We start from the raw sequence: 21083 nt of genomic DNA on the forward strand, positions 1-21083 counted from the left end.
AATAAAACTAATTGCTGGTAGAGTTGGATTTGGGGAGAAAGGAGGATAGATATGGGTGGTTTCTAAAATTTCAGAATTTCAGTGTCCTGAAGTATGTGGGAGTTGTGGCTTCATGACATCATTGCTGTTTATGGACTGGGATTCCCAAGCTAAGCTATACTTTCCCTGATGCACTGTTGCCCTAGTTTTCTGTAATATGCAATGACAGCTCAGTAAATGATGCTCTGTAACAAAAGCAAGTTTGCCAGAAAGAGGTTACGAAAGAGACTGGGACATGAGGCATCTCTGTTGTACTTTTGAATCAAGAATATGGGTTTTCAAAAAAAAAAAAGTCTTTTGTTTTGATTAAACATTATTTACAAATTTTTACACAAAACATCCATCTTGGTTTCATACTACTACAAATAAAAGTCTCTGTCATGAAATTTCCCTTTCATTCAGGCAGGAAAAAAGAAAAATACATACCAATGAAGAATTTTGTCCCAAATGCAGAATTCTGTCAATCCCATGAGGACTGCTATGAATAAAAACTTATCTAGCAAGTACTTTCTGTTCTTGAACAAGGAATCTCCAGAAGTCATCAATAACATTTTAAATTTCATCTTATGTCATAAGCTCCTTTGTGCAAAAACTAAAGTGGATCCTCTGTACAGGTGGGGGCTAGTGAGGGGGAAGAGTCTTATGAATCATGAAGTAACAAAAAATTCAGCTTTACAGAAACTTCTTTACAGGTACCAAGAGGGGATGACGTCAGGCTGAGCAATGGAAGAGATTAGGTTGGAAGGTTTCCTGCTATTTGAACTATTGCATTGTCTCAAGATGCTGGTGTTAGCTGGGAACTAGCTCTGATACTCAGCAAGTCTCTGAAACTGGTACCTCAATAATTGCAGACCTCTAAAGTTTTCAGATCAAGAAATATTTTACTCAAATTATGTTTTAAATTAATGTCTATATACGATGGGAGAGAGGGAGAAATAAAAAAGGATCAAAGAGACAATAAAAGACTTGGCTTTTAGCAGTCTTTAATTGTTGCATGTAATTATTTGAGGAAAATGATCAATTAAACATGCAATTGGTCCTTTTGGTATACCTCTATCTAATTTGCATGGGTCATTGTCATGATCACTAGGCTAGTGATATACTCTGCTACAGGCTTAGGAAAGCAAGATTATGGCAATTTACTCAAATACTTTTCTCCACCCTTTAGGTCCTATTTACAAGAGGAATACAACATTTAAAAATTTTGTTCTGGTGAATTATTAGAGAATTGGAGCCTAACAGCATCTCTGTAAATGATGAGAACTTACTCCTTGACAGTTTTGCTTTGGGGCTGTATGCTTCATGCAGTTCCTATGATGCTATCCCCAAAAAGGACTAACAAGCACAGTGAAAGGATAACAGGATTGTCAGAGAATGATGGAAAAACACTGTACCGCACCAAGCGTGGCTGGATGTGGAATCAATTTTTCTTGCTGGAGGAGTACACAGGTCCAGATACTCAATACGTGGGCAAGGTAAGCCTTGTTTTTAAAGGATTCTTTAGAGGTGATGCATCTGACAACCTTGGTATTTTGCCTCCTGCTCTATAGTTGTTTTGCTTCCTATACAGCAATGGTTCCAATATCTCATTAGAAATCAAACAAAGCACATATCACGGACCACTTGAGGCTTCATGATTATTCAAAGTTGTGGGAGAAATGAAGTAGTTCAATGAATAAAATAGGGAACTGTTCAGACTAAAAATTACCAATTTCTTATTATATATGCCCATGCAAGTTTTACCACTGAATCATTTCCAGTTTTCAACTGCTAAACATAAATATTAGATAAGGTAATAGAGAAGTTATGCTTTCATTCATCTACCTTGTGGCATTTGTCACTATACTGGGATATATACCTCCTCAATTCAAATATAAAATTCTATTCATTAATAGTAAAATTCTTGTCTATACACAATGCTAAGCATGGATAAAGTATCCATGCTTTTCACGGACAAAAAGTTTTTTATCCATGTTTTCATGGACAAAGAAAACTTTTTCATCATTTCTCCCACAAACTAACTCAGACCTTTACTTAATGGCTTGAAAGATYTTCCATTCTTTAAGACCCCTCTACATCAGCTACTGCCTGCAAAAGTACCTCGAAATTCCACCTCTCTGGATTCCTACCTTTTCTGATAATGTTCACCTCAAAGATTCTCAGACTTGTAGCCCTTTGCTGTGCCACACCATCCACCTGAACTGCCTTGCATTCTGATATAACTAAGCGATCTYGGTGGCAACCTAGAACAACACCTAGAATTCCCTGAGATTCAAGAAAATATTTATCTTAAGAGACTAAGTTAATAGATGTTCATTCCTGCTTCTGTCATTCATCCATAGTGCTGTCACTAGCAAGGATCATCATGTAGCGCTTTCATTTTCTGGTGCCTAAATATCAAGTGGATTGAGGCATTTCTGAATAAAAGAGTCAAAACTGGTTTTGAACATTTATTAATACCTTTTATTATGGGAAGCATGATCATCTGGAAACGAAGCATTATTAAAGCAGAAATGCCAGTGAAGCCAACCATGGTAATTACAAACTCGATTATGACCCTCATTTGTACCAGCACTACACACATGCAATTTTGTTTCAGTGTAATTAATTCTGATTTGCAATAGCAGAAATAAGATGAGATCCAGTAATCCTACTGCTACTTTTGTTTATCAGTGTATAAAATAGGAGGTTTGTTGTAAGCAGAGGAATCTTAAATAAAAAGTGAAATAATTTAGTAGAGAGATTTCTAAACAAAATTTGATTGAAGATATCTTGGAATATTGAATAAACTTTCAAAGAAAACACATAATAAAGTGTGCAGTATTCTAGATCTCCATAGACTCAAGTTCTACCTACAGTCACAGAAATATTTAAATCTTTGTAAAAATATAAAGTTGTCACAGAGGACAAGTTAGTATGAAACATAGGAGCTGATTCCAGTTCCAGTCCCACTGCGACAGATGAATGGACTCCAGACTATTTATGCCATTGTAAATCTCAAACGAATTAAGCTTTCATTAAAACTATCATCATCATGTCTGTTTTGCATGAGGAAATTTAACCTCTGAGCATGCCTAATAGTATACTGTAGCAGCTGCAAACTTACTCTGCACTTGTTCCAAACTAACTAAAAGCCATGGGACCTTATTAACATGGAGYTGAGTCCAAGAGGGAAAACAAGTGGCCATACAACAGTTGGATCTGAGATGACTCATTTCTTCCAACTCAGAGAACAGGCTCACTTTTCTCACATTTCTCTATAAAATACTGTACAAAGGCCCCGAGGGAGGGGGCAGCATTACTGACTCTCTGAACAGATGGAAATGGACCCARACCTTACCCTGGGTTCCAAGGAGATGGCATTGGAATGATGGGATCCCCTCCACGTGGTTGCATTGACTCTACAGCAATTCATGACATGACAAAATGATCATGGCTGTCCTCAGCTAAAGGGGTATAAAACCACAGTAATTCCATGCCAGTTAGTTCAAATTATCCTAAGTACACGACATACACGTCATCTCCAAATACTGTACAAAGAGAAGTCAACTAAGGAGTTCTCTTCTGAAAAAGAAAACAACTTTTTGACCAATATTATTTCTGAGAAAGGCTTAAATCTCAAATTTAGTATTCTCCTGCTCAGAGTGATGGTAATTAGCAAATCAGTATGTGTGAGGAGAGAACACTTTTATTCCAACCCGTGGGGACGAGCTGGTAGCTAGAATTCTTATCCAGTCCCTCTTCAATATGGATAGGTACATGTGGCTGGATTACTGGGGTAGAATAATAAATGCTGTTCTAGAAATAAAATAAAATGAATTAAGAAACTTTATCAGGACATGTACTTCTGAGGGATCATATAATCATAGTGATAATATATTTTTTTCTTCAATAAATTCATTTTTCAAACACTTTTATTCTGTTCGGTCATTGTTTGTGTTTGTGAGGACACATTGTCTGTGTCCCCCCGCCCATCTGAGGGGCTATCTTAGCTATAGCTGGATAGCTTTTGGACAAAGGCAGTGGTAATGGTGATAGGTGACACAAAATGGAAGCCAGTAAGAGCATTTAACGCGCTTAGCAGAAATAGAAAATACTGGTTGGTGAGCTAAGGAAGTAAACATTTAATTCAACAGGCTTGGTGGGTAGAACAGTTGTAGTAAAGAACAGACCTAAACCATAATGCATCCTTCGGGGTATATAGGATATATATGCAAAACAATTGCTTTGTGAATGTGATGGGAGGTAAGGTAAATCCAGAGAACCAACAATATATCCATTACACATCTGTCTTTCCTTCTCCCAGCTCAGAGGACCCAACTGTCTTATACGCTGGTACATGTTTCCATGAAAAAAAAACAAATGCTTAGGAAGCCTTGAAATTTCTTAGATCCAGTCTCTCTTTCTCTGTCTYCTGTTTCTTATGCCTGAAACAATGCAAGAACCACTTATGACTTCATTCTGTTTCTCCTTATTTTAAATTAAATTCAGGAAATGCTTAGAGAAAACTGTGGCTCCATCATGCTTGGTGTAGTATAAAAAACAGAGAGGAAGATAAACTTTGCCCCAGACAGTTCATAACTGAAATTTTCAAGCAGAAGCGAAGTAAGCAGTTTCACAGTGTCCTGATTAAATTTTGGTGATATAAATGAGAAAAAAAAAGAAAAAAAAGAGAGAGATTTATTTTTCTAAAATATTTAAATTATCATGTTACTTCAAGATACCTGTTTCTTACTATGAATGCTGAGTATGTGATCATCAACCCTTTTATACATCAGAAATTTTCACAGAATGTTAGAAATTTTCACAGAATGTTGTGAGGGGAACTGCAAAACTCATTCTGCCTACTGAGAATTCACAAAAAGGAAAGAAAGTGGAATACGTTACAATACAACATTCAGACTTCGGTGTATGAGAGCAGTATCTTTTTAAAAGAAAAGGAACAGCTGACATTATTTTGTGAAGTATGAAGGGGTTAAAGAAAAGAAACATTCCTTGGTTTCTGAGATCACCTTTCTTTTTGCTAAGGAAGGGTCAAAGATCCAACTTCTCAGCTGCTACTAGCTTTAAGAAGAGAAAAGGGCTTGAGCAGAACCCCCACACAGAACCCAGGAAGTGTGATCTAAAACACTGACCTTCTGTGAGAAGAAAGGCTATGTAATTTGCTCATTTCCCATACAGAAAGGAAAAAAAAAGAAAAAAAAAAAGGATAATCTAAAAAAGGGTCATGCAATTAAGAGAGTATTAAAGTGTTGATGGGGATCATGTTCATTAATTAAAGAAAAAGGTAATAAAAAGCAAAGGAGTCACTAACCAGACAGCCCTTTAGGGATAATTAGTTTTATTTTCCAAAGCTGTTACTTATTTTATGTGCCTTCATTTCTAAGTAACTTACCTGACACCCACTGAATAGGCATCAATTTGGGAAAATGCCAAACATGCCTCCTCTTTAACTGCAGTCCTTATGAAATATCCCTAGGTGGGAACAAATTGACCTAATCAAAACCATGAGCCATTTTGGAAAATATAGTACTTTATGGTTTGCAACAAAGTACATAAGTGATTTCAAGAGACAAGAGACTTTTCCTCCCTGTATTAACAGTCACCCAAGTACATTTCTTCACAGGACAGTCAGTCTCTCCCTATACCAGCCAAGGCACTTTGCAAATTAAAGACCCCTGATTGGCAGATAATGTGTGAAGTTCCATACAATGTATGTTAGAACAATCATAAATTATACAATATAAAACAGCTCCAACATCTGTCATATCCTGGATGTTTTAGAAATACAACAATGCACTCAGGCTTTAGGAAACATAACCTTTCTTTCCATATTAAAAGTGGAAATACAAATTGAAATGAAGTGACATTGTTCAAAACTAGCCTGCTCCATGAACAGCCTCCTGTATAATAACTTTCATAAAAATAAATGAATTGGTCTTTGCATGTCATAAGCACCATTTAAATTGGATGCAAACTGAAGAAAAATCTATTTTCTGCCTGCAGTTAACCAGTGAGTTTGATTCATGACATTTGCCCGTGTGTTTTGTTAAAAAGTAGAAAGTGAAAAGAAAAATAGGTAGAGGGCATTTTTTTCTTTTTTTGTTGTTGTTTTTTTGCAACATCTGTGCAAATGCAACCACTTATTTCTCATAGTCTACAGCAGTATTTAGATATCTACCAGCAAGGTTGCCTACTTTAGCAGTCTTCCTTACAAAAAAAGAGAGAAGACTGGAAGAACTTCATATAACAATGCGAGCAACTTCACTGGATTACTAGAATCCACATTATTGGATTACCCACAAGAATTGCTGCTATTTAAGGCAGATATTCACTCAATAGTCTTTTCACATTGAATGTTTTTTCTTACTTAATGGGATTGGATAGTATTGCCTTATAATATATAGACAGAGTGGRGGGAATGGGCCCAGAGTAACGATGAGTCTCAATATGAGTATGGTCGTTCTCCCTTTATTAGAGCTTACACAAAGTATATATATCGACAAGCAATACGCATGCGCTAGCAATAGTTACATGATTGGTTACAGTTTCTGTCCATACGCATAAAGCAGATATATGGTTGGTGCAAGGTTGCTGTCCACGCTCCGTCGACATTTATGGAACCTAGTTCCGTCCAGACTTGTTTACCAGTTTTGTGAATACCTTCTTTTGTAGCACTCAAGGTTGCTGCAAGGCTCACTCGGCCGCTGCAAGGCTCGCTTGCCTTGGCCTACATTCCTTCCCTTACCCTGAGAACGGGATTGCTCATCCCAATCAGATCATGCCCTCTCTCGCTTAACCATTCCTCCACAGAATCCACATTATTGGATTACCCACAAGAATTGCTGCTATTTAAGGCAGATATTCACTCAATAGTCTTTTCACATTGAATGTTTTTTCTTACTTAATGGGATTGGATAGTATTGCCTTATAATATATAGACAGAAGGCRTCCTAGTATATGGAAATACTCTCACTTTGCTTTGCAAGTTGCTTTTGGCACCCCACAAAAAGCCAGTGTGGGCTCCCTTTTCTTATGTGAAGCAGCAGAGAAGTCAGAAAACAGGGTCAGTGAAGTCCTTGCCCAATATTCTCACCCTAGTTCACTCGTGTCTCAACCACACTGCTAAGGAGTTAGGGGTGCTCAGCGTCAGCCCTGAGCAGTCGGGCAGTAAGAAGCCYGCCCCGTGGTCTGAAAGGGTGCCCTACTGATCCGGCTTTTGACAACACCTGCAGTACTGAACTCTGCAGTAGCCTCCATTTCCCCGTCCTGAAGCATAATGCTTCTCTCCACCCCCATTTTTTTTCTTGATTTAATGCCTAAATATTGCTTTTTGTAAGTACTGAATTTCACTATAATTTTGCCTTAAGAGTATGACAGAGAACCTACGTTTTCACTTGAGCCTTTAATCAACTTATGCAATTAATCCAAAGGCATGCTTCACAATATTTGCTATTTTCCTTCAATAGAATCAGTTCCGTAACTCTTAGGCTGAGAGAAAATACAGGTGCACTATCCTGCCAGTGTTTCAGGTGTGCCCTCCAAGTCCAGCTATAGACGTATCCTAACTGTCTCACTTGAAAGACTGCTGCAGTCAATATAGCATCTAGGTGTATCTCTGCTAAAAACATGTTTCTTCTCCATCTTTTGACTTAGCAGTATGCCAAGTTTCCAACAAATAACAGAATCATAGTCAGCCATATCTTGCAGAAATATGATCATTTATAAATATAATTCAACTCAGGGAAGACTTCATCATGAACATTCTTAACACGCTGCATCTAGGATGTGCTATAACTGAATGCTGTCTTTTAAAACACAATGTCATGTTCAGGGCAAGAATTGGGTTCCTATTGTCATAAGGGTGATTTACATTCAACATCAGGAAAAGTTTTCTGATAGTAAATATAGCAAATACAGTGAAGTACTGGAAAAGATCACCCGAAGAGACAGGAACATCTCAGCACCGGAGGTTTCAGAACAGCCTAAACAAAGATGTGCCAGAACCACTGATCTTGCCTGGAGGCCGGAGGATGGCACAGATTATCTCTTTAGGTCACTTCCTGTTCTGTATTCAAGGATGCTGTGCATTTTCCATGTTCAATGTTAAATCAGCTAAACTGCATGTGAAAAACAAAACTAAACCAAGAAAGGAGGAAATCCCAAACTAATTCCAGCTTTTGTTCTTGCTTAGTTCCATAAACTGAGGCAGACTGGCCAGAATGCCAAGACCTTCAAGTTAAAAAAAAAAAAAAAAAAGGAGGGAGAAGAAAGCTGCCAGTTATTTGCATGTGTGCCCTATCAAACAGGCGCCTGATGGAAAACAGAGCATTTGCAAGAGAACTTTTTCTGAGAATTTTACAAGACTATTAATGCCATCTTCACCCATAGTATACACATGGGCATATGACAAACACATATAGCTGCTTTTATAGCCAATATGAAACAATAAAATAAAGGCAAAACAATAATAATTCTCCCATTTTTTTCCCCTTTCCCTTCTTCTGTGCTGCCTCTCTCAGATGTGGAATTTCTCCCTTAAAATTACACTCACCTGAGCCCAACATAGCAGCAAAGGCTAGTATATGGTGTCTCCTTTATTGTTCAACATAGGGCTTGCTCTTTGCCCAGCAGAGGTGCTGAGCCACAGGCTTTCAAATTCCATTTAAAATACCATTTTTATTTTAATAAAAACTGTCTTTTTGGAGTTTAAAAGCCTCTTGGTCTTGGCAAGCTCCCTATGCTAAAAGATCTAGGCAGGTCTACCACCAAGCTCTGGTTGGCTCAGGGCTCTGCCACAATAAGCTATTGTTATTCACAGACTAGCCATAGCTTCTTGTAAAACTTTTTAAGCTGGTATTTCTCAGCCTTGCAGCTTTAAGCCACTGGGAAGAGAAGATTAGACTACTGGCAATCTGCAGGCCTATCATTATCTGTTATCAGGCAATCATTTATTGTGCCAGAAAAAGCGGGAGGGTGAGGTGAGTATCGCAAGATACTTTCCATGATGCAGCATATTTATTGCATCGATTACATTATGGGAGTGATTCTGAAAAGGGGAAGCATTTTGACTMTATTGTGGTTTACTAGTATCTGCCAGTCTGGTGATAAAAAGAGTGTAAAACCCATCAGAGCAAATCAATATGTGACTACTTAGGGCAATTTGACTGCATCAGATGGTGGTATTGTGCAACATCTTGTCTGTCGGAGAAAGGTTTATGAATAGTCACCTTGAAGAGAAAAAGAGGAGCTGTCAACAAGCAACTGTCAAGAACAGCAAGTCTTTTCTTTTCTTCCTGTATGCATCTGATACATCAAATCCTGTCCATTGCAGAAATCATCACACATTTCAGCATTTCAGAAACTGAAAAATATGTTAGTCTAGCCAACATAATCAGTCAATTTAACACTATGCTGGGTATCAATCAGAAGAGGGATCTGTGGTCCATTATAAATTGTAGAAATGCAACACTGTGATCAAATCCTTACTGCATGTATTACAAGAGCAACATAAACACACTGGGCGAACCTCTGCTCTCTCACACCAATTTACGTTCAAGTAACTCTGACGACGTCTCTTTTGTCTGTTTTCACACAGCAGAGTGTAATAAAAAGAGTCAGAAAGCATTCTGGCCTCCAAGAACATGGCAGAACTTAAAAATTCTTTCCCARCCTACGTCCAATCTTAAGGAAAATCATGCCAATTTCAGATAGGAGCTGTCATACCACTTTTGCCAAATTGAGAGTGTGAGGAAATGAATATCAGGCTGATAATATTAAATGAGTTTTAGCTTTAACTGAAGAGAAAGAGTTATTATGTATTCTCCACTTCCATGGCGTGAAGTTTAGGAGAAATGACATCACTTCCTCTCTGGTTAAGTTGTAGAACTCCTAACAAAATCACACAGAGTCCCTTTGGACGGCTTGTTCAGCCACAACAATAAAGTTTTAGCCAATCCCTGCCATAAAACTCATCTACAATGCTGGAAAATAATTTGAAATAGAATTTGATTAAATGTTTGCCTTATCTATGCTTTGCTTTGTCTTTCTATCTGTAAAATGTAATTACCAATACTTATCCTAATGAGGCTTTTCCTCCAAACATGCCTATGTTTGAGGTATTCCCCCCAAAAATTACACAAAAGCTCTGGAATGTCATGAAAAAGGCCATGAATCAAATGTTCTTTGGATTGAGGACAGTGTTTGGATGACTTGAGTTAAATAAGATATGAAGTCATGCTACGAAAAGGAGGAGAAAAAATAAAACCAAATATTTAATAGCTACCTATCTAGGGAACAGTGCTTGAATGCTTGGCTTTGTGGTATAAATGATTGTTTTAACTTTTTCAGTGCATGAAAATGACAAGCACTTAAGTGACTGGCTACATATACAATCACAGATTTGTCACTATACGTAGCCAGTTTTGCTTCTCAAACTATATATCGCTGGTTAAGGGCAGAAACTGATTTAGTTCCATAAATATTGACAATTAATTTGGTCCTTATAAAAAAAAAGTTGTGGTTTACAACTTTTATGTAGCTTAAGGTGAATTGATATTACTCTATCAAGCTGTTAAAAATGTTACATATACTGAATCAAGCTCTAAAAATGATGCTTTTCTGATAGTTCAATCTAATAGGGATTGTGGAAGTATATATTTCTTTTTAATAAGCATTTGTGATGGATAAATACTGTCACAAACCAAGAGGAAACACAACATTAAATGTTCAAATATACATGGGTCAGGTAGCTGCCTGATAGGACTGAATTAGCAAATGAAAAATAAAATAAAGAGAAACAAGTTAAACGAATATTTTTATCACTGCAACATTCACATGTAAAATTAGTGAGACTAAAGATCCCTTAAATCAAAGAAATWTATATATGTTTTTGGAAAGAATTACGTATGTTCTGAGTAACACAAGTGATTAAAAGAAATAACTGTGTATATTTATCTTTAATTTTAGGATTTTTAATTGCTAAAAATGGACACTAATTAGATATACACAAAAGGTGTGGACAATAAACTGGATGAAAAGAGGAGTGTGGTATGCAACTAGAATTTCTGTATATATTTTTGTTGAGGAAAATGGAAGGGAGGATGTTTTAAATCAGCAAAATAAATCATTTATGTGTTTTTTTCCACTCTCACTAAGTTTTATAGAACACGAAAGTACGTTCATCTCTGTAAAGGCTAGTAACTGTGAAGTGGAAGAGGTCACAGTCTGATTCCCACCCATTTCATATGAAAGATGTAGAATCATTTACAGAAGGGCATGAAGTGAAAGGCAAAGTGTGAATCCACCCCAAAAGAAATTCTTTAGCCTTTCATTAATATTGTTAATGGAGAGAAACATGAATGATCCATTCTGTCTTCATTCCGTTAGAGATACTGCACCTAATTCTCCTTGTACTTCAGGTGGCTAAATCTGGATTAACTTCAAAGTGTGAAAAAGAAAAAAAAACAGTAAAAAAATACAGTCTGAAAKAATTTTATGCTTCTTAAAGCTATGAGAATACTTTCTTTTTCTTTACATTGCGTTCTCTTCAGGGTAAAGATATTTATTTTAATCTCTTTGATGAGGATAGAAGAGGAAGGGAGAAATAAAACCTTATAATGATGAATATTAGTAATAATTTTCACTTCAGTGAGCACACTTCATCAAAATATCTCAAAATATTTTATGTTAAATGAACTCACAGTACCTATGGTGAGGTAGGCAATGACATAATATCTATTTTTCTGAAGAGCAAACTGCAGCAGAGATGCTGAAGCAGTGATTTGAGGTTACAGAGCCAGTCAATGACAACAATTGGACACAGCACTGAAACGCCCCACATGGGGAAAGATTCAGCATAATGACAGGGTTTATCTTCTTGAAGAGGAGCCCAAGTCAGGGATGACAGCAGAAATCGAAGGTGGAAACCACTTAAAAAAGGAGCACTACTGATTCCTTATCCTAAATAGTAAAATCTCAAGTTCTGTTTTAAAATCTATCTCCAAATGGTCAACAGCACTTAATTCGCAGAGCAATCAGTTGTACTTTGTCTGCTGTGTGCTTCTCCAAACTACTGAATAGCTACCAAGAGAAATATGGATTTCAAAGGATGTAGGCAGTCAGTACTGAAAAACCCAGTTTCCTAAAAAGTCAGGGGGGGGGGAGTTATAAGGTTAATACAGAATTAACATTGATATAGTCAGATTTYTATCTACTTTAACCAGACCCAAATACTTTGTCTATCCATGTTCTTAAACTAACATTAGTTTAACACATCCTCTATGCAGCTCCTGATGTTTTATTTTTCATTAATATTTGTTCTGAGTATCTAAAAAACCCCTTTAAATAACTCTTGCATTGTCTAATATCCGCATATTCCTCTCATTTGTTCCAGCTTGCAGATTCAGCTATTAAATTACATTTAACCTCAATTAAGCAACACTGTTGGTCTACAGGGCTTTATGCTTCTTTTGGACCTTATGCTTTGGCTTCTCTAGGCACCACCTGGCTTTCATGGAGTTTTCATCTGAAGCCTGAGGTAGCCTGAACCTAGCTATTTTGGTAACTGTTCTGGCCGCTGCCTTATCTTTGCTGTTGTTAGAGTGGTAACTTTTGATGATGGCATTTTGAAACAAGATCTTTAAAACCTGTAGAAGTGAGTGATGCAAATTTCAATAAATATAAAACCAGTGTCAAATAAAGGATAGCAAAAGACTGACCTGAAAAATATGGCTTTCCTATCATCAAATTCTGTCCCTGAAACAAGAACTTCACCTGGGAAGCTATGTTATTACCACAGAGATTCAAGGCTTGAGGCTTATTATACCCAGTCCTGACTTCAGACCTTATGCCTTGATATATCCACCTATGGAAATTTGTTCCCCTGATTTTACGAAGCGTTGAATGCATAACTGTGCCTTTCAGAGCAGGCCCAGACTCAGACKAGGAATGCAGGAGACAGATGATAACTCTCCACAGTACACCTTCAGTGGGTACGTTCATACTGATATTACAGTTCACATTTCCAGTGCAGACTGCAGAACAGAAGAACAATATAATGCCTTAAATTAATTTCCACCTCTCTTTATTGTTGTTTGGTTAACTTTGCCACAAATAAGCACTAGGAAAGGACCTTAGTGGTGTTTTGAGTCAAGCCTTGCCTACCTTCCACCACTGTACCCTTGGAAGTTTAGTTTTAGTTACATGTTTCAGGCATTAAAAGAGTCATCATTTAACAACCATATTCTAAACATGAGTATCCAGGACTGACCAGATTACTGCTTGTGAGGACTGCACAGTGTCCATAAAGTGTTTAGCTGTAAGCAGCCATCAAGAAAAGGTATAAGTCAAAATAAAACTCCAGTTTATTCCCCTTCATTTACTGTCGGTAGAAGGAGAAAGACTATCTGTTCTGCTTAGAATTGTAGACATAGATTCCATGCAAAAAACTTGCATAAGATATAGATAGATAGATAGATAGATAGATAGAGATACAGAGATATAGAGATATAGAGATATACACATATATATTCTGTGTACTGTTACTATATAAAAATGCTATCTCCTCAGGTAGCAGATCAAATACCTTTTAAAATCATTACTGCTGCTTCAGTGACAATAGTTTTTGATACAACTTAGTCTTCTAGTCCTGAGCAGACTTTTTCTCAGACATTGTGAAAATTATTTACTAAGGTTCAGCTGGATACAGTTCTAYAAAAGTCACTTTGTCCTAAAAAACCTTGCCATTATTGAAACATAGAAAGGAAAAAAAAAATCTTGATTAGGCTTGAAAAGGGAGAACTAAATAAAAAATAGTAAGACAGTTTGCTAATACTGAATAATGTAATAAATACAATACACTCTCTTGGGGGTTTTGGCTCTAAAGATCAAACTGTATTAAGCACTCATTATCAGTCTGCAGAGCAAGGAATTGGGAAAAATACATCTTTTTAAGTTGCAATTTGAAACTTTTAGATAGAGAAGTGACTGTGAATCAATAAACTTGGAACCCCAAAACATCACTCCTTAGATTGGCTTTCAAAGTTGAAACACACTTGATGTAAAAGTAAATATATTTTAAGGATCGTAAATAATTTTAAATATTTCTGGAAGGGACAAATAGTTGGACAGCTTAGCAAAAATGCACAGTTTTGTATCCACTTTCTTTGAGTCAGCAGAGCTGCAGTCTTTTTCTGTTTGCATGATGCTGCCAACCTGGATGCATGTTTACAGATTTTAAGGCCAAAAAAGGCTCTTTGATCACATTGCTTCACATCTTGACATCTTACTCTATTAATCTTGCATTATGCTGTATGACTTATGAAAGACATTCAGTCTTGATCTGGAGACATCACCTTACAAGGGTGATTGTGTGTGTGCGTGCGTGCGTGTGTGTGTGTGTGTGTGTGCATAAATATATATGTATATGTACACACACACACACACATAAAACTGCCACAGAATCACAGAATGGTTGAGGTCAGAAGGGATCTTTATAGATCATCTAGTCCAACCCCCCTGCCCAAACAGGGTCACCTAAAGCAGGCTGCCCAGGACCCTGTCCAGACGGCTTTTGAATATCCCCAAGGATGGAGACTACACAACCTCTCTGGGCAACCTGTTCCTGTGCTCTATTAAAATCAGTGCTGTGACTAAAAGTAGGAAAAAAGTCCTGTTATTGATATGTTCTTCAGATAAGCGTGGATGATCCACAACTGGAAACAGTTTAACTTAATCATTGCAGCACTTGTCCAAAGTTAAGGCAATGGTAACTAAACAAATTCAAGGACATGAGGTTCATATAAAAAGATAACAATAAAAACAAAAAGAAGCCAGGTACCTCAAACAGCCATAATCCAACACTTGTAGATGCTAGGGCAGCAAAAGACGAATAAACTGTAAAGAATGGCCAGACTTGCATACTCTCCCGAAATAGCATCCCCTACTGTCGCTATCAAAGAAATAGTACTTGGCTAGAGGGATCATTGACTCTGACCTAGTAGGCTATTGCTTACATACTTCTTAGTGCAGAGCTGAGCCCCAATTAATTAGTTCTGTTCAGGGTAAGGGATATTCCATCTATTTGATATGCTTATGCTTGTTTCGGGGCTTTTATTCTTGCATAGCACTGTGCATTTCTCTTGGCACTACCAATCAGTTTGGGTGCCTCTAAAACAGCAAGTGACATCACACTCAGGAAAATTTCACCYAGAAATTTCTGCTCAGAGAAAATCTATGAGAAAAAATATCCTGTCTTACTATGAAGCCTTTAAAATAGTGATGGACTTAGCACCTGTTCCAGTGATTGATTAAAGTGACACTACTTGATGTTGAGTTGTGATGTGATTATTTCTGACCTGTGGACATAATTGATGACCAAAGTCATTTCTTGTAAACCTGTTATCTCATGTTCTGGAACAGCCAAATGACAGTTCACAGCACACCACGGGAAAAAAAAAAAAAAGTTTTGCTTATCTCTTTGGGCTGAAAACCCCCAACCCTGCTGTTGATTCAGAGAACAGAGAAAGGAGAACAAACAAATTCCATGTGCTCTGAGATCCAGTTCTTTATGCAGAAGTACGAGGTACAACCGCTTTTCCAGATTTGGCTACCATCTAGAGTATAGGAGAAGTAAAAAGCAGATAGGGTAAGGAAACACTTAAGAAAAACCCTGATTTCCAGATCTTCATCCCCAAGATATGGGGAAGAGATGTGGGCCAAGGGAATTAATGTCCCCATGTTATGTTTATTTCAGCAGGACCAAAAGGTTACTAAGGATTCTGCTCAGTCTTTCCTAAGCGAAAAGCAGATTTGCCCCACCTCTCCCTACTAAGTCGGAATCAGCACTGCAGCTGGTGTCAGCAGTATGTTTCATAATATCATTCTCTGGAGAATTTGTAACAATAGACAGCTGAACACAAGAACCAGATGCTGGAAAACAGAAGATAAGAAAAGTAAATGTCATTTGCCTTGTTTAATATACAGTCACTTAGGTTACCATCACACAAGAGTTGGGCTGTTTTAATTAAGAAGTTTGTGCTGATGTCACAAATTCAAGTCAGGTAAATACATTGCCATTTAGCACATACATAAAAAAACTTTTGATTAAACACACACGAATAGAAAATTAAGGCAAAGCAGATACTGCTACTGCAATCTACTACTGCAGTTATTAAGATGCCTTTAGACTTTTTAATTAGTTAAAATGTTAATGAAGGAGAATATTGGCTGAGCTGCTGGTGGTGCTGCCTCCTAGCTGCTGTAAATCTCGCAAGGAGATCTGAAATCATACAGTGGGAGCACTGGTTAATAACCTACCTGTCACTAGCACTCAACATATATTCTGTGAGATTTCAGGGTTGGCTGTGGTGCTACAAGCTCTTATTTCTACTGCAGTTCTTCTTGCGTTTCCTATGTCAATTAATTTCTTTTGGTTTATGTAACACTCATCCCTCCTTCTCAACTATTGTCTTCTTTCCCAGCTCTACATGCTCTTCTTGGCTTGGAGCACAGGTAGAGTGAGAATCACAGTCTAGTTTCCTGGCGTCAAATCAATTTGTGCTTTAAGACATGCTGTGTGGCTTTGGAAAACTCAAACTCTTCTGTGCCGGTGCTGCAGTGCAACCACCAAATATGAATAAAAATTGATGTAAATAAGCACATGGTTTTGTAAAAGTAGCATACACATGGGCCAGTGTTTTCCTGTGTTTTGCCTGTTTCTTCCCTCAGGCCAGGAGCTATGGCTAGACAAGTGTGATTAAAAGATGTTTGAGGAACCCTAGAAGGACAGAGACCTCCTCCCACCCCACCATTTCTGAAAGGGTCACTGTGTGACTTCTCATTTTGGACATGCCCGATTAGCTTATGTTTTTCTTCACATTATTTAATATTTATGCTCATTGCTTTCACATTTAAAAGGGAATATGCATATTTGAAAGAATCATACCAAATCCAGCAGTTAAAGGTACTTTGCCACTTGATCATTTATGCCATATACAGACCATGGTTTCTCTATAAGTTTCCCAGAGTCATTAGGTCTGGAGACATTATAACCAAAACTCAACATTTTCTGGCAGTCAAACTATCAATATAATGTTTCATTATGTTAATTTCATGGAACAATTTTTCAGTCTGAAGTTATACATGGCATGAGTCTTTTGCCTTAAGCCATAAAAAGAACTATGTTATGAAAGGTAAACTCAAGGAAAAGAATTTGTAATAAGGCAAAATTTTGACTGGCATATAGAAAGAATCTTAACTGTACTGGAAACTAAGAGGCTGAATATACAGTTCTTTGGGGGGAAAAAAAAGATATTTTCCATCTGAGGCATAAATTGTACATGAAGTATAAAAAGAACAGAGATGTGTTCAGAGAGCTGTGTTATGGTTCAGCAAAACCTTAAGTAGAAATATATTTGGTATGAAAAGACAGTACCAATTTCACTCCTGGATTAGTTTTCAGTTTCACAAGGAAAAAAACCAACAATAACAACACAAAAAATTGTCTTTTATAGCTTCCAAGTTTCCCCTGCTGACTAACTTGTGATAGCCYCAAACCAGAATAACCAGCACCATTTATACTTTGCATTTTTATTGCTATACCTCCAGCAACTGAAAGAAAACAAAGACAGCAGGCAAACCCCAATGTTCTCCTTTACAAAAGGCCTTTGAATAACACACATTGGAACAAAACCTGATCCAGCCAAAATTAACAAAGAGCATGCAACCAACCAGTGCTCAAAACTTCTAAAATATATATCGGCACATACAAAATCTTACATTTAGCATTTTCAGCATTGTATGTAGATATAAACACAATCTAACTTTGTTGGTCAAGGTAGAAAGAAGTAACAGAGAAGACAGCAGTAGGTTCCCTAGAAGTGGCTTCACACAACTATAACATGTAACAAGGAATCAAGCCCTTTTGATTATGATAGCGCATTCGCAGAAATTATAAAAGCACCTTGACAATTCTACAGGAGAATTAAAAAAAAAAAAAGTAAAGACAGTACCACTTTCTAATGCAATTAACAGGATTTTTGCACAGAGGAATTCTTTCTTCTACTGATACACACTGGTGAACAATAAGTAAGGACGAACACCCATAGCATTGCACAATAAACAAGGCTACATTATCAAGACCAAACACAGGAAGAAAGGTAAGACACCATGGCTATATCCAACCTGTGGGACCCAGTACTGCTTCCCCATGTCAGGAAAAGTCTCCAGTTTGCATATTCCTTCCATTCCTGCCTGTCCTGGTTTCAGGAAAGCGAATATAAACAACTGAGATGGATTGGAGCCTCAGCTCTCTCTAAGATGTTACCAGGATTTTAGAGAGTTCAGGAATTTGGGACTGGGATTTGGCATGCCCATGAATTCACTTGCTCTCCAGGCCAGCTGTCAATCACCTGCCTACCTATCTGGTCACCTGAAATAAGATTTCTAACTAAAAACTCGGTATTGTCACTGTGTGTTATTTCCACTGACATCTGCATTCTGGATGGGATGGCATTCCGGTATAAGGAAGCCTGAGACAGGTACCCTTAAAGAGGTTCGCTTGCATTCCAGTAGTAATTCAACTGCAACAATGTGCAAAATAGTGTGGCCTTCTTCTCCTATAGAAACACACAATTGTACCAGTTTAGTGAAACTAAAAAGAGTTAATTAGATCTCAGTAATCCTCCAGCATAGCCTCACTTGAAAAGTAAGGAGAGACCATTGTTCACACTTTCTAGAAGGTGTTTACAAGCAAACAGGGTCTATGAGAGAAGAGTGGGATATCAGGACTCCTCTGCTGGCGACAGCTGTGTGGGTGGAGGCAATGGAGATAGGAAATCTGCAGTAATAGTCCTTTTTCTATAGCATGATACAGAGGCAGACTGTAAGCCATCTAAGCTGTAAACATTAGTACAGCACCTGCCACCAGGTAAGTGTGGATCTACCCTTCCCTTTATGTGTCTTTGTCCTTCTTTTCGCTGCATTCATCTCCACAATGAGATCATACCTCTTTTCTGAGCTTAGGCAACTAAATACATGTTTTCACTGTATTTATTCATAACAGTCTCACGAGCTATAAGTAGCTCTTCTTGCTCTTTTCTTCCTTTTTCATCTACAACAATAGTTGTACAGAAATAAATTGCAAATAAAATGAAATCTAAATGAAGTCTGGCAATTTTGTGTTTGTAAATGGGGAAAATTCATTCATATCACTGTATAATTTGTGTTAGCTGTKTCCATTGATTCTCCCCTTTTCCATTGATTATGTCTGCCTAACTTCAAAAGAGTTATTCTCTATTACAAAGAGCTGAGAACCAGATCAACAGTACAATTAATTTTAAATGTGGTCTTTTAAGGAACTATTTTCTATGACATTTTTTCCTTTCTTCTATATATCTCCTTTTGCCTTTCCATACCAATCTGTTAACTTGGTCATTTATGAGATATCGTTTTTCCTCCAAACAATGCTCATACCTTTTCTATTCAATATCATGACAGTAGTTTGGGGAGAGGCTAGGGACAAGCCTTTGTACATACAAACAATGTCAGACAAAATACTTCCTGAAACCAGGCAGGTACATGTGGTAACTACCATTTGCTAATAAATATTAAGTGTTAGATGAGGGTCAAGTATGCACCAAAGGAGTAAGGTACTTAATTTAGAGGAAATAGATATATGCTACAGAACTATTACTCTGAGATAACCTGTTGTTTTTCTACTATTTTRCTTATTGGGATTTGCACTAACACCAACCCATATAAATTTATATCAAGATTTTTTCTGATAGCATCCAGATCTTGATTACCATAACACATAAAAATTCAGCTTCACAGAACTGGATAGACAGGCTCATTTCAAATGAATGCTTTTCTATATAAATAGAGAAAAAAAAAGAAAGAAAAGATTGGGAGAGTATTTACAAATATGTCAATATTTATAAAACATACATTGTTACAAAAACAGTTAATTGTCACTCCCATTACCATTACCAATGTTTTTGTCTCTGATGATCCTCAGGAGAAATTGTGTTGAGAATGTATTTAGCCAGTCACACAGGAGACTACAGAAAAGGAAATGTGTGCAAAAGAAYAAGAAACTCAGCAGTGCATTGCCTAAGCTATGTCTTCATTCCAAAATATTTCAGATGACTTGAAGCTGAATATTGAATTAATGAAGACATTTGTTGTTGAGGTGGTCACTATACACTGAGTAATCTGAGTAATCTCATATTAACTGTTGTTTTTTYTTCTTTTATTGAAGTATTTCACAGTGCTCCTCAGACCTGTTAGGTCCTCACAGAAACTGTAGATTGAACAATTTATGATATTAGAAATGAGGCAATTGACAGTTTCCTTTTCTATCCATACAGAATTTTTGCTTGCCAATCCCCCATTCCAGCTAGTGAAAAAGGATCATGTAGAGTAAAACAAAACAAAATATTGCAACAGGAGTGGTGGACCTCCTCAGACCTACTGACTCTGGAAAATTTATAGAGAAACTGCAAACTTACTTCAGATGAAAAATATGAACACTAGTTATTCCAGGTTGAACAACTGAGCCCCCTCTACATACATAGGCAGCTTACTAGAGTATAAATATRTGCAAGTATTTTGTATATAAGGCTATTTACTATAACTGGCAATAGGGTTAAGAAAATTAGCCTGTTCTTGTTGCTTGGCATTAGTGAATAAAAGGCATGATATTTTGTAAACATACTATAACACAGCATATTTACATGTGATTTTCCATAGGCTTTCTGTAGAGCAATTAAAACTTGAAATATTGAAAACATATTTTATGTTATGTATTCAAAATATTTAAACCCTTTACAGAAGATTACCAGTCATAAAGAAACGCAATATAGATTGGTCAAAATTAAATTACAATGTTATGTGCAACTACTCTGACTCAGAAATTAAAAGCATATTTTGTACTTACAGAACTCTAATATCATGAAAGAATGGTGCAATCTGTTTTACACAGTTAGCATTTTATTTCTATAGACACTGGATAATGCCTTCCTTTTTTAAAAAATGAAAATATC

General features: G+C 37.0%; 1 protein-coding gene across 3 annotated transcripts in view; it reads left to right on the forward strand.

The window, feature by feature from the left end:
- The first annotated feature begins 1292 nt into the window (after positions 1-1292).
- The window catches only part of CDH9 (cadherin 9), a 69333-nt gene continuing 49542 nt past the window's right edge, over positions 1293-21083 (forward strand). For 2 of the 3 annotated variants that reach the window (XM_026069280.1, XM_026069289.1), the window contains exon 1: positions 1293-1514. In XM_026069280.1, coding sequence (XP_025925065.1) covers positions 1293-1514 — 222 coding nt within the window. The remainder of the gene's footprint in view (positions 1515-21083) is intronic. The other variant, XM_026069298.1, reaches the window with a different exon arrangement.

The sequence above is a fragment of the Apteryx rowi genome, unplaced genomic scaffold, assembly GCF_003343035.1.
Source record: "Apteryx rowi isolate R43461 unplaced genomic scaffold, aptRow1 scaffold_1057, whole genome shotgun sequence".
NCBI classification, from domain to species: Eukaryota; Metazoa; Chordata; class Aves; order Apterygiformes; family Apterygidae; genus Apteryx; species Apteryx rowi.